A 13,578-nucleotide genomic window follows, 5' to 3' on the forward strand; every position below is an offset into this window, starting at 1 on the left:
AGGCGCCCGCCACCTCACCTGACTAGTTTTTGTATTTTAGTAGAGATGGAGTTTTACCACATTGGCCAGGCTGGTCTCGAACTCCAGACCTCAAGCAATCCACCCGCCTCAGCCTCCCAAAGTTCTGGGATTACAGGCGTGAGCCACCTCACCTAGCCTAAAATCATTTTTTTGTTCTCTAGATATTCTGCTAGGATTTTCATTGCTGTTACGTTAAACATTTGAAAAATCAGCTTCTTGATAAATGATGTCTTCCCCTCCATTAATATGGCTTATCTTTCCATTTATTCAGGTCTTCTTTCATGTCCTATAATAGTGAATTAAGTTTTTCCTCCATAAATGTCTTATACATTCTTATTAGATAATGCCTAGGTAGTTCATTTTCATGGTGCCATTTTATTTTCCAGCTGTTTATTGCTGACAAATAAGAATAGTAATGAATGTTCTTATTTCTTGATCTTATATCTGGTTGAGGTTGACATTTGTAGTCATTAAAACTTGTCATCATTTTGCTCTCAAAGTGGCTTTAAGCAATGTTTCAGTGATGGCTGCCTTCATTTTCAGGAAGAGAGATGCTCCCACAGTAACCTTCTATACCTTTGTGAAATGTATTCATTTGAAGAGACAAAAAGGAGAGAGAGAAAATGGAAAGCTCTTAAGAGCCAATCGAAGGGATCTATCCAGCTCTGCAATCGCCTCCCTGAGGAAGTGACAGAGGCTGAAGGCTTCATTGTTAGGAGCAGTTTAGACTCTGATTGCACAGACCTAGGCCATCAGCATGAGTAGTGACTAACTGAGCAATATTAACAGAACTTGCAGTTTATTTAGGTGACAAAGATAACGTTTAACATCATGCAAATGAGAAGGCCAAATGTCTAGGCAGATAAAAAGGGGTCCTCAGAGAATTTCCGACCTACCCCACAAGTGTTTACATCAGGTGCTTTTGTGCAGATGAGGGAACCTGCCCAGGGCCTTGTCTGAGCATACCCACATGAGTACTGGAAGAACGGGACAGAGCCGCAGGCAGGAGGGAGGAGCCTGGCCTCTTCAGCTCCTGTGTGGTGGCCTGGGATTCAATCTGTGAGGCAAGGGGACTGAAAGAAATTGAAGACGACAACAAAGATCAAAAGATATTTCATTTTCGTGGATTGGAAGAATCAATATTGTTAAAATGTTCATATTATCCAAATCTATCTACAGATTAAATGCAGTCTCTGTTAAAATAACAATGACATTCTTCACAGAAATAGAAAAAAAAATCTTAAAATTTATGTGGAATCACAAAAGACCCAGAATAACCAGTGCTATCGTAAACAAAAAGAACAAAACTGGAAGGATCACATTACCTGACTTCAAATTATACTACAGAGCTGTAGTAACCAAAACAGCATGGTACTGGCATAAAAACGGATGCATAGGCCAATGGAGCAGAATAGAGAACCCAGAAACAAATCCACACACCTACAGTGAACTCATTTTCAACAAAGGTGCCAAGAACATACATAGGAGAAAGGTCAGTCTCTTCAATAAATGGTTCCAGGAAAACTGGATATCCATATGCAGAAGAATGAAACTAGACTCCTATCTCTTGCCATATACAAAAATCAAATTCAAATGGATTAAAGACTTAGATCTAAGATCTCAAACTGTGAAACTTACAGGAAAACATTGGGAAGCTCTCCAGGATGTTGGTCTGGGCAAAGGTTTCTTGAATAATACCCCATAAGTGCAGGCAGCCAAAGTAAAAATGGACAAATTGGAACACATCAAGTTAAAAAGCTTCTGCACAGCAAAGGAACAATCAACAAAATAAACAGACAACTCACAGAATGGGAGAAAATATCTCCAAACTAACACTCTAACAAGGGATCAATAACCAAAATATATAAGGAGCTCAAACAACTCTAAAGGAAAGAATTTACTAATCCAATCAAAAGAAAAGGCAAAATATTTGAATAGACATTTCTCAAAAGAAAACATACAAATGGCAGACAGACATATGAACAGGTGCTCAACGTCATTGATCATCAGGGAAATGCAAAGCAAAACTACAATGAGATATCATCTCATCCCAGTTAAAATGGCTTTTACCCAAAAGTCAGGCAACAACAAATGCTGAAAAGAATGTAGAGAAAAGGAAACGTTCGTACGCTGTTGGTGGAAATGTAAATTAGTATAACTACTATGGAGAACAATCTGGAGGTTCCTCAAAAAACTAAAAATAGGGCTACCATATGATCCAGCAATCCCACTGCTGGGTACATGCTCGAAAGGAAATCAATATATTGAAGAGATAACTGCACTCCTGTGTTTTTTGCAGCACTGTTCACCATAGCCAAGATTTGGAAGCAAGCTAAGTATCCATCAACAGATGAACAAGTAAAGAAAATGTGGTATGTATATACAATGGAGTATTATTCAGCCACACAAAAAAGAAAGAGATCCTATCATTTGCAACAACATGGATGGAACTGGAAGTCGTTATGTTAAGTAACACAAGCCAGGCTCAGAAAGACAAATATCATGTCTTCTCACTTATCTGTGGGATCTAAAATTCAAAATGATTGAACTCATGAAAATAGAAAATAGAAGGATGGTTACGAGAGGCTGGGAAGGGTAGTAGGGGGCCGGGGGGTAGGAGGGGATAGAAAGAATGAATAAGACCTAGTACTTGCTAGCAAAACAGGGTGACAGTAGTCAGTAATAATTTAATTGTACATTGTAAAATAACTTACAAAGTACAATTGGATTGTTTGTAACACAAAGAATAAATGCTTGAGGGAATGAACATCTCTGTTTTCCATCATATAATTATTATGCATTGCATGCCTGTATCCAAACATCTCATGTACCCCATAGGTGTGTATGTGTGTGTGCGTGTGTGTATACTCACAACAATTAAAAGTTTGTTTTAATTTAAAAAAACCACATCAAACTAATGAAAGAAAAGGTACTCTGGTTGAAGTTGGGTTGGGGCCCTAAAGACTCACCTCTTCCCCTCATCTTCAGGTGGCCAGAGATCTCTCCACAGACCAGCTCCTTTCATCCAGAAGACAACTGCATGATCACCAGTAGCCCAATCACAAGGAAATTAGGGCCCAGACACAGGACTCAACCTGCAGCTGGCCCTGTTTCATGGTATTCTTGAGATATTTCAAGTCTCCATTGCCACATTGCTACCCCAGCTCTCCTGCAAGGTAGAAGTGTTCCTTCTATTTATTTATCTTTTTTCTTAAGAGACAGAGAGACAGGGTTTCTGTCACCCAGACTGGAGTGCAGTGGCACAATCATAGCTCACTGTAATCTCTAACTCCTGGGCTCAAGTGATCCTCCCGCCTCAGCCTCCCAAGTAGTTGGGACCACAGGCACATGCCACCACACCCAGATCCTTTCTTTTTTATTTTTGTAGAGACAGGGTTTTGCTATGTTGCCCAGGCTGGTCTCAAACTCCTGGTCTCAAGTGCTCCTCCCACCTTAGCCTCCCCAACAGGCATGAGCCACCACACCGGGCCAGGAGTGTTCCTTACATAGAGCATCAGACTTACTAAATGAGTTGTACACATTAAATTCTGACAGTGAAGTGGTAGTTACTGAATACCTGCTGGAGCCCCTCCCTTCCAGATGTGGTACCATAAATACTAGCTTCCTCACATGAAACCAACTTCACAACCAGTTTATAGGTCATGGATGAAAGAGCAGTCAGTTTGTTCTACTTCTGTTTGATTACCCTGCTTCATGACTAGCTTTCTTAATAAGATTTGACACCCACTGATACTTGACTGATTTTTAGATTCAAACTCATCTTAGAGAACAAAGGTGAACTATTGGCAATTGAAGCTGTCATGCGTATTATTTTTTTTATTTATTTTTTCTTTTCTTTTTTCTTTTTGAGAGAAAGTCTCACTCTGTCACCCAGGCTGAAGGCTGCAGTGCAGTCATGTGATCTCGGCTCACTGCAACCTCCACCTCCCGGGTTTAAGCGATTCTCCCCGCTCAGCCTCCCGAGTAGCTGGGATTACAGGCCCGTGCCATCATACCCAGCTAATTTTTGTATTTTTAGTACAGACAGGGTTTCTCCATGTTGGCCAAGCTGGTCTTGAACTCCTGACCCCAACCGAACTCCTGAACTCCTGATCCACCTGCCTTGGCCTCCCAAAGTGCTGGGATTACAGGCCTGTCATGTGTATTCTGAGGAGAATTCCCAGACAGGATTCCAGGAGTGTTGTGAGCCATGCCAGCAGCTTTGGCAGGTGAGCGCAGCCTCTTAGAGAGCCACCTGAAGAAGGGGCATTCGTGGGCATGTACAGGCTTGAGGATGCTTATTAGCAATCACTCATTTCTCTGCAGGAGCAGCCAGGAAGAATATTATCCCAAATATCCCCCTCCTATACTAACACAATCATGGAAACAGCACATGAGTGCAAAATTATTTAGAATTTATTTCCATAATTGATAAGCCAAATCAAACTGATAATCTAGAATAAAATGTTGAATTATTGCTTGATCCCACCGTTCTTTCTTTGTTGAACACTTCTATTCACTGGAGAAAACACCACAAGTTGCATATTTAAACAAGTATGCTTACATTTACATTTTAAACCTGTGTATGTAAACCTTTCATAAGTACCAATTTTTTAAAAATGTTGTAATAACATGTTCTCAAAAAAAAGTTGAATTATTAAGGTTACCTACAAAAAACTTAACCTTCTGTGTTGTATAACCCACCTGGAAACTATCTTTCAGCATCCCAACTGAAATTTCCCTAACTGCTTAGCCTCGCTCGTGTGGGTTACCGTTGGCAGGAGGGTTTTATGTAAAGAGGACATCAGGGCTACTCCACTCTCGTCCCATTTTCCCTGCTCACACACTGAGGTTGGTTGCCCAGGTTAAAAGGCCAAACTTTGTCTTGACCGAACACAGTGAAGCACCTACCTTACTGCTTTGAACTGACTTGCATGGTTGACATCCTGCCATATCCACCAAACGGAACCAAAGGAACATAAACTCTTGACAAGCAAATCTCCTTTTGGATGGCATGACATTGGGAGTTGGCCAGAAATGATTCTAATTTGTGACTCATGCTTTTTGCCATTGAAAACCCAGGCTTTGAGCAATAACTAAGTCCCCAGAGCGTATGATAGAATCGTTTATTATCTCCAGGCCTGAGAAGTGATTCCAAGATCACTAATGAACATGCGTCTTTCTCTGAACGTCTGGAAAAAATAGTAAGTATGTGGAAATGTAACTGTGTTCCTTGCATGTGAGGTTAACACAGCCGCCTATTTTCTCACTAATTTTAAAGGCACATTAAAGAAAAAGAAACCAAAAAGGACAATGCTTCATTGAGGATGTTTTCAGACTAGCTCATCTATAACTGAATCAGTTCCCTGGGTTCAGATGCCAGCAGGCCCTGATAATGTTAACGAGGCCAGTGACTTCAGGATAATGATGCTGACATGACTCTCCCAGGCTGTGCCTCTTGGGTGGCCAGGAGCCTGGAGGCTGAAGCATTTCCCAAAACTTTTGACCCCAAGCCTTTACATTCACTGCGCACAAACACTCCTTGTGGGTCCCATGTTCCTGTTTACTTTTCTGCATTGGAATCCCATTCAATCTGATTGGTATTTACTTAAATGCTTGAAGAATGGTGTTTGAGAAGCAATGAATTTTCTATAAAACTGCAAAGGAATAAAAATACTTGTCTTGAGAGAAGGGAATTGACATTCTTTTCTCAAAACCTTTTCTCATTTCTACTAGCTGTTATTGGTTGTGTGTGTGTATACGCATATCTACACCCAACCAATAACCTGTATATACATATATACACATGCACACATACATACATATAAACACACACATACATATGTGTATATAGTTTACAAACTTTGGATTTATATTGACAACTCTATGCTTCAGGTCCCCACCAGCGATAACTGTCCGTGGACAGACATGGGACTACGCCAGGTGTCAGAGCTTTGGCATAATCTGGGCGTTTGTATTGGTATTTTTAGGTTTATGCTCATTTTAGCATTGTTAACTAACAGGCCTACCTCAGAACTAGAAATGTGTTCACGCATCACGCAGTGCCCAGACCCTGGTCAGTGCCTACTGGATGATGGATGAGATAGTTCATACATTCAGTATTTTCGAAGCTAATTGTCTCTTTTGCTCATTTCTGTAGCCCAACAAGAAGATAAGCCGAGTTCATACTGAATTATTCTATTGTTGTTTTGAAATGGGATCTCGTTGTATTGGCCAGGCAGGTCTCAAACTCCTGGGTTCAAGCAATCCTCCCACCTCAGCCTCCTGAGTAGCTGAGATTATAGACATGTGCTACCATGCCTGGTACATAGTGAATTATTCATATAACAATTATTTAGTACATCTGTTATTTCACCTTGCTTTTACTGATGACATGCATGTTTTTAAAAACCTAGTGCCATAATTTTTTCCTTTGGTTTGTTGAAGCTACTGGTTCATTGGTTTGTAGATATTGTTATGAATATATTTGGAAAACAAATAGCAGGAAAAAGCAAGTAGCATTTGGTGGAAATTTTTTTAAAGAGTGAGTGTTGTACCAGGGCCTCTCTCTATATCCTCTTGTTTAATCCTCACTGTAACTCTATGAGGAAATGAGTAGCCATAATAGTAAGACTATGGGCCGGACATGGTGGCTCATGCCCGTAATCCCAGCACTTCAGGAGGCTGAGACGGATGGACTGCTTGAACCCAAGAGTTTGAGACCAGCCTGGGCAATATGGTGAAACCCCATCTCTACCAGAAAAATACAAAAATTAGCTGAGCATGGTGGCAGGCGCCTGTAATCCCAGCTACTTGGGAGGCTGAGGTGGGAGGATCCCTTGAGCCCAGGAGGCCAAGGCTGTGGTAAGCTGAGATCTGCACTCCAACCTGGGCAACAGAGTGAGACTCTCTTTCAAAAAAAAAAAAGTGTTAAGGCATTTTCCCCACCAGCCTTTTGTAATGGCATCACTTTTTTACTATGGAAAGTGAACTTAAACCTATTCCAAGTGCACACTACATCTGTAAAGAAGAGCAAATCCTAAGGGAACTAGTGGGAGGTGCGGTTTTAAAAGATGAAAAGTCCTAAATTCATTCTTCTTGGATTTTATTTAATTACGCATTTCATTTTAAGAAATTATAAACTCCTAAAGGCAAATGAATGTTTTGTGATGTTGTAATATTACTGAGAAATTCAACCACAGTACCAATAAAAGAAATCCAAATACCACCAAAACTCTCTTTTTCACCATTGGATTGGGGATGTCTGAGTCTGACCGCAGTCCCTCAGTGCTGACGAGGGTCTTGGAAACTCCATCCTTGCTGCTCTGTGGGAGTGCTCACCACACAGCAGTTGAGGATGGCAATCTGATCATGGGTGGCAGCATCTTAATGGGCATTCATGTTTTTTCTTTTCTTTAATTATTATTATTTTATTTTATTTTTTCATAAGTTATTGGGGTACAGGTGGTATTTGGTTACATGAGTAAGTTCTTTAGTGGTGATTTGTGAGATCTTGGTGTACACATCATTGGAGTAGCATACACTGCACCATATATGTTGTCTTTTATCCCTCGCCCCCTCTCCCACCCTTCCCTCCAAATCCCCAAAGTCCATTGTATTATTCTTACGTCTTTGCATCCTCATAGCTTAGCTCCCACATTTGGTGAGAAAATGCAACGTTTGGTTTTCCATTCAACAGGCATCAATTTTGACCCAGAGGGTCACTTCTAGTTTCTTCTAAAAAGATGATCAGGCAAGTCAGAAAAAAAAAAAAAAAAAAAAAGTAGTTTTCATTGCAGCCATTGTTTTATAATAATCTTTAAAACTAAGGAAAGCTACATCTCAAAACTGTCAGTTTTTTTCTAAATTCAGTTGCACTTTGTTGATCTAACCAGTGTCATCCCTCACTCGATACGCTCACAAGGGCTCTCTCACACTTGCCTCCAGAAACCCGCTAGCTCTCTTCCTCACCAACAGGAAAGTTCAAGTTCCTTGAAAGACCAACAAGACCAAACCCGGCCTGCTCCCTCCAGTGCTGGGCTTTGGCCATGCTGACCTTTTCTCTGTTCCAAGAAACAAGCCAAGGTCTTACCACTATAGCACTCCTGTCCAGAAGGTTCTCCCCACCCGCCTTTCCTAACCAACACCACCCTCCTTTAGGGCTTCTGTGATCACCACCTGCCCCAGATCACTCTAGCTCCCTGTGCATCATGGCTTCATGCCACCTCGTCTTGTACCTGCAAAGCACTTACACATCTCATGAAGCCAGGGACCATGTTTCTTTCTTTGCTATCTCTATTCTTCATTTTCTTATTTTTATAAATTTAAGGGGTACAAGTGAAGCTTTGTTATGTGGCTATATTGCGTGGTGGCAAAGTCCAGGCTTTTAGTGAAATCATCCCCTGAATAGTGTAGATCATGCCCATTGAGTAATTTCTTATTCCTCACCCTTCTCACCCTCCCACCCTTCCCAGTTCCAAGGCCTATTATTCCATACTCTATGTCCACGTGTACACTTTATTTAGCTCCCACTTATGTGAGAACATGTGTATCTGACTTCCTGTTTCTGATCTGTTTCATTTAAGATAACAGCCTCCAGTTCCATCCATGTTGCTGCAAGACGTGATATTCTTCTTTCTTATAGCTAAGTAGTATTTCTACATATATATATACACGCCCCACATTTTATTTATCCAATCATCCATTGATGGACACTTAGAATGATTCCATATCTTTGTGATTAGATGCTCAAAAATACATGCTGAAACATGGCTAAATCATACATAGCAGGCTCCTTCTTTCTTTCGCTCTCTCTCTCACCTCTGCCACTTTTAGCAACAGCCGCATTCCAAGCAGGAAGAAAGAGGTACAGGTTGAGTGTGCATCCCTCATCCAAAATGTTTGGGACCAGAAGTGTTCTGAATTTTGATTGTTTTCAAATTTTGAAATGTATGTATTACACTGACTGGTTCAGCATCCCTAATACAAAAATCTGAAATGCTCCGATGAGCATTTCTCTGAGCATCACATCAGCACTCAAAGCATTTTGGATTTTGGAGCATTTTGGGTTTCAGATTTTCTCACTAGGCATGCTCAGCCTGTATCAGAAGAGGCTCAGCCAAAGCCACTTCTCTGCCTTAAACTGAGCTCCGTGGCCATTCTCAGCTATGAGGGCTTGATAAAGGCTAAGTTGTTTTTTTGGGTTTTTTTAATCTTTGTAGCCCTACAGCAAATAAAGATGGGCAAAAAGAGGTTAAACTCAAAACTAAAATGTCTAGAGCCACCTTCATCTATCCCACTGCAATGAAAACGCAAGGACATAAGAATTTACTACAGTATTGTTCCCAGTGGCAAAAAGTTGGAACTCAAACAAACGCCTAATGACAGAGGAATGACTAAATAAATTCTGGCTCATCCACACCACAACCTATTATACAGCCATTGAAAAGAATGAATTAGAGCCACATTGATGACTCTGGGAGATTTCCATGAGCAATTATGGAGTAAATAAAACCAAATGCAGAAAAAAAAAGTCTGTTTCCTTATCCCATTTCTAACAAAAATGAAGAAAAGCACTCTCTAACATCTGTGCACATACATGCAGGTAAGTGCGAGTGAGCTGAAAATTATAGGCCACATACTGTTATCATGAGTGACCTGTGCAGAAGGCAGAAAGTTTGGGAAGGGAAAGAGAAGAAGAAGAGCAAAAAAACAAAAAGAAAATTTTTGAAACAAAATGTTATAATATGATCCATTAATGTATTAACTTAAATACATACGTGTGTTCATATATACAAAGAGAAAACTTTATATGTTGTCTCTTCTTTTTTGTTTCTGAAATCAGGCTTTCAAGACTGGCAATTTCCCACTTGTTTTGAATCCTCAGAAAATGTCGTATCTCCAGAAAGTAAACAAATTTTGACTAGATAGCATTTCCTTAATGGACTTCCAGTGACTCTTCTGGATAAGAAAACAACACTTCTACATTCAAACCCCAACTGCCACTTGAATCTCATCAAATGAAATTTTAGTTTTTCTTTCTAGCTTGTGTTTTTCCCTGGAGAAACAAGTCTATAAATGTTTAAAACAGACACTGCTTCTCATGGTGAATAAAATATTATTGTGTAGAAAACTGGCTCCAGGAAATTAAAAATCGATATACTCTGAGAACTAAAATAGGATGGAAAAAGTTGCTTTGTCCACATTGCAATGGCAGGGGCAATGCAAAACAAAAGAATCAGTATTGTAAAATAAAAATTACAAGAGAGCATTTTTCAGCTTGGTATGAGAAATACAACTGACCGAGTGAAAAAAATTAACCCTGTTTGTGTTTTACTCAAGTGACCATCTCTGCAACTTACTGCTAATTTGCCTCCTTGGAATTTACCATTCCTGGTAGCAAAATCATTTGCTCAGAACTGTTCTAGTCTTGCCCAATCACACTTTTCTAATGAAGATTCCTTGCTGAATGTTCTAGCTTTGACCTCATTTCAAAGTTGCTTTAATTTTAAAGCCTGACTCAAGATCTTCAATTATTATATCTTAAAAATCTTAAATGTTTTCTGTTTCTGTTATTAACTATCCTAGGTTAGGGATATTTAAAATAACAGCTGATAATATGGTTTTAAAAAATTGTAAGAATGATTGCTAATGTCTGGCTCTCACTTTAAGAGGACATGGGAGCCTTTGGAAGACGTCTTGCCTGTCTACCTAGGGCTGGCCCCCAGGTCCCGATCTGAGAGTCTGGGCTGGCTGACTGCTAGGTGGCTTTCATAGAAGCCAGCCTGTCTTCTGGTTCCATTTTTCTCTCCACCCCAGTATCTTGGGTTACTCTGGAAAGCTATGCGATGCCCATGTGCACACCCAGTTAAAGGGCATTTGAGTCTTTGCCCGTGGAAATTTCATAAATGGAATGTGTAATGAGCCATGCATGGCTTATCGCTAAGGAATCCGGGGGAATCTAAAACTTGGATGACAGGGTCTCTTATGGGTCTTTTCTTCTCGTACCTCTTGACACAGCACGACTATCTTGAAGTCAGCCAGTGGCCAGCAGAGGCGGTCTTTCCATCTGTTTCAGAAAACCCCGTGGCTTGTGCAACCTGGGAAACTTGCCCACAGCCATCCCACGTGGTGAGTCAGCTCTCTGGCTCTATTATCTACTGTCTCTTCCCAGATGTGACTGCCTGTTTAGGAGCAGGCAAAGTTATGCGGACCCAGGGGAGAAGCAGACACTCACCTAATGCACAGTCCTGCTGAGAAGTTACCCAAACCCAAGGAGGTGGAAATGGACCAGAGCTTGGGTCCTTTCCAAGACTGTTAACTGAAGATTTCTGTGGTGACATCACATAGAATTTTGACTAGCATTCGCTAAGAAAGAACTGAAAGCAGGATCTGTCTCACTATACACTGAGAACTGTAGAATATGCAAGGCACATGGAACTTATTTTCTTATGTATAAAAGCTTGTATATACTCCTTATGCATCTGTCCTAATGCTTTCCAAACAGTCCTCACTCTAAGCCTCACCAAGACCCAGATGGGGAAACAAAGGCACAGAGGGGTGAGTCACTTGACCAAGTCACAGCGCGGGAAAGGGACAGAGTTTTTGTGTCAAATCCAGGAAGTTCACCTCTTGGCTATAGTGCTTCTGATTCACCAGTGATTCCCACACGGTGGTCCCTGGGCCAGCGGCATCAAAATCACCCAGGAACTTGATAGAGATGAAAAGTCACTGGCCTCAACCCAGACTTACTGAATCAGAAACTCTGGGGAATGGGGCCCAGAAATATTTGTTTGAACAAGCTTGCCAGGTGATTCTCATGCACACTACAGTTTGAGGAATATTGAACTAGGCCTTTGGAATGAGGTTTTTCTTTACTGAGTGTTTTAGGGGATTTCTTGGGCAAATATCAGAAGAGATTCACTAGAGTCCTTTCTGGGTACAAGTTAATAAATAGGTTTCCTTTCTGAGGTACTGCATGCAATAGTCAGAACTGTAACAAAGTACATTTATGAACATATTAATAAAAAATGTGTTTACTCTGTGAAAATAATATTCCCTTAGAAAGGCGTTCATATGAACTTGGTGATGGATCTAATAGGGTACAGTAGGGAAGGGTCAAGAGTCACCCCACACCTTGTATCTCAGGTCAGCCCACCTCTTTCCATCTCTGCTCCCATCCTGGCCCCAACTATGCTCATCTCTCACTCAGAAATCTACAGTGGCTTCCTAACTCGACACCCCTTCTATTCTGAAACTCATTCAAGCCGTTCTTCACATTGAGGCCAGAGTGATTTTTCTGCAAATCTGAGCTTAAGTAAAGCCCCTAAAGAATTACTGTTGTTCACAGGATACAGAACAAAATGCCTTACAAGGCCCCTGAGTCCGTGGGGCATGGTTTGCCCATTCCTTTACCCCAAGAGACATAGAATGCAATTCTCCGTTTCACTGCTTGCTCCAGTCACCCAAGCAATCTTCTATTTTCTCAAAAACACAAAGCCTTATATGCCTCAGCTACTTTCACATGTTTGTCCCTCTTCTTTAAATGCTTTTCCCCTCGTTTCACTGTTTAAGCCATATATACCCTTCAAACTTCAGTTCAAACCTCGCTTCAAGAAAACCTTTATGTTTTCACCAGAGAGCTTACAGCGTTGGGCATCCCATCAAATATCATCAGGCATGCAAGGAAGGAAAAAAAGCCCCATAATGAAGAGAAAAATCAACAAATTGAAACGGTCCCAGAATGGGCACAGGTGTCAGAACTAGCACACAAGGACGCTAAAACATTGTTATAACTGTATTCCAGAAGTTCAAAAAGTTAACTAGACACATAAAAGTTTTTTTTTTTACTTTAAGTTCTAGGGTACATGTGCACAATGTGCAGGTTTGTTACATATGTATACATGTGCCATGTTGGTGTGCTGCACCCATTAACTCGTCATTTACTTTAGGTATATCTCCTAATGCTATCCCTCCCCCGTCCCCACACCTCAGCCCCAGGACAGGCCCCAGTGTGTGATGTTCCCCTTCCTGTGTCCAAGTGATCTCATTGTTCAGTTGCCACCTATGAGTGAGAACATGCGGTGTTTGGTTTTCTATGCTTGTGATAGTTTGCTGAGAATGATGGTTTCCAGCTTCAACCATGTCCCTACAAAGGACACAAACTCATCCTTTTTTGTGGCTGTGTAGTATTCCATGGTGTATATGTGCCACATTTTCTTAATCCAGTCTGTCATTGATGGGCATTTGGGTTGGTTCCAAGTCTTTGTTATTGTGCGTAGTGCCGCAGTAAACGTAAGTGTGTATGTGTCTTTATAGCAGCATGATTTATAATCCTTTGGGTATATCCCCAGTAATGGGATGGCTGGGTCAATTGGTATTTCTAGTTGTAGCTCCTTGAGGAATCACCATACTGTCTTCCACAATGGTTGAACTAGTTTACAGTCCCACCAACAGTATAAAAGTGTTCCTATTTCTCCACATCCTCTCCAGCACCTGTTGTTTCCTGACTTTTTAATGATCGCCATTCTAACTGCTGTGAGCTGGTATCTCATTATG

General features: G+C 40.9%; 1 protein-coding gene across 1 annotated transcript in view; it reads left to right on the plus strand.

The window, feature by feature from the left end:
- The window catches only part of LOC105535964, a 106,043-nt gene that overhangs the window by 89,116 nt on the left and 3,349 nt on the right, over positions 1-13,578 (plus strand). Inside the window, 1 exon segment of the mRNA XM_011975223.1 lies at positions 11,528-11,580. Coding sequence (XP_011830613.1) covers positions 11,528-11,580 — 53 coding nt within the window.

This window comes from Mandrillus leucophaeus, unplaced genomic scaffold, assembly GCF_000951045.1.
Source record: "Mandrillus leucophaeus isolate KB7577 unplaced genomic scaffold, Mleu.le_1.0 Scaffold152, whole genome shotgun sequence".
Taxonomy (NCBI): domain Eukaryota; kingdom Metazoa; phylum Chordata; class Mammalia; order Primates; family Cercopithecidae; genus Mandrillus; species Mandrillus leucophaeus.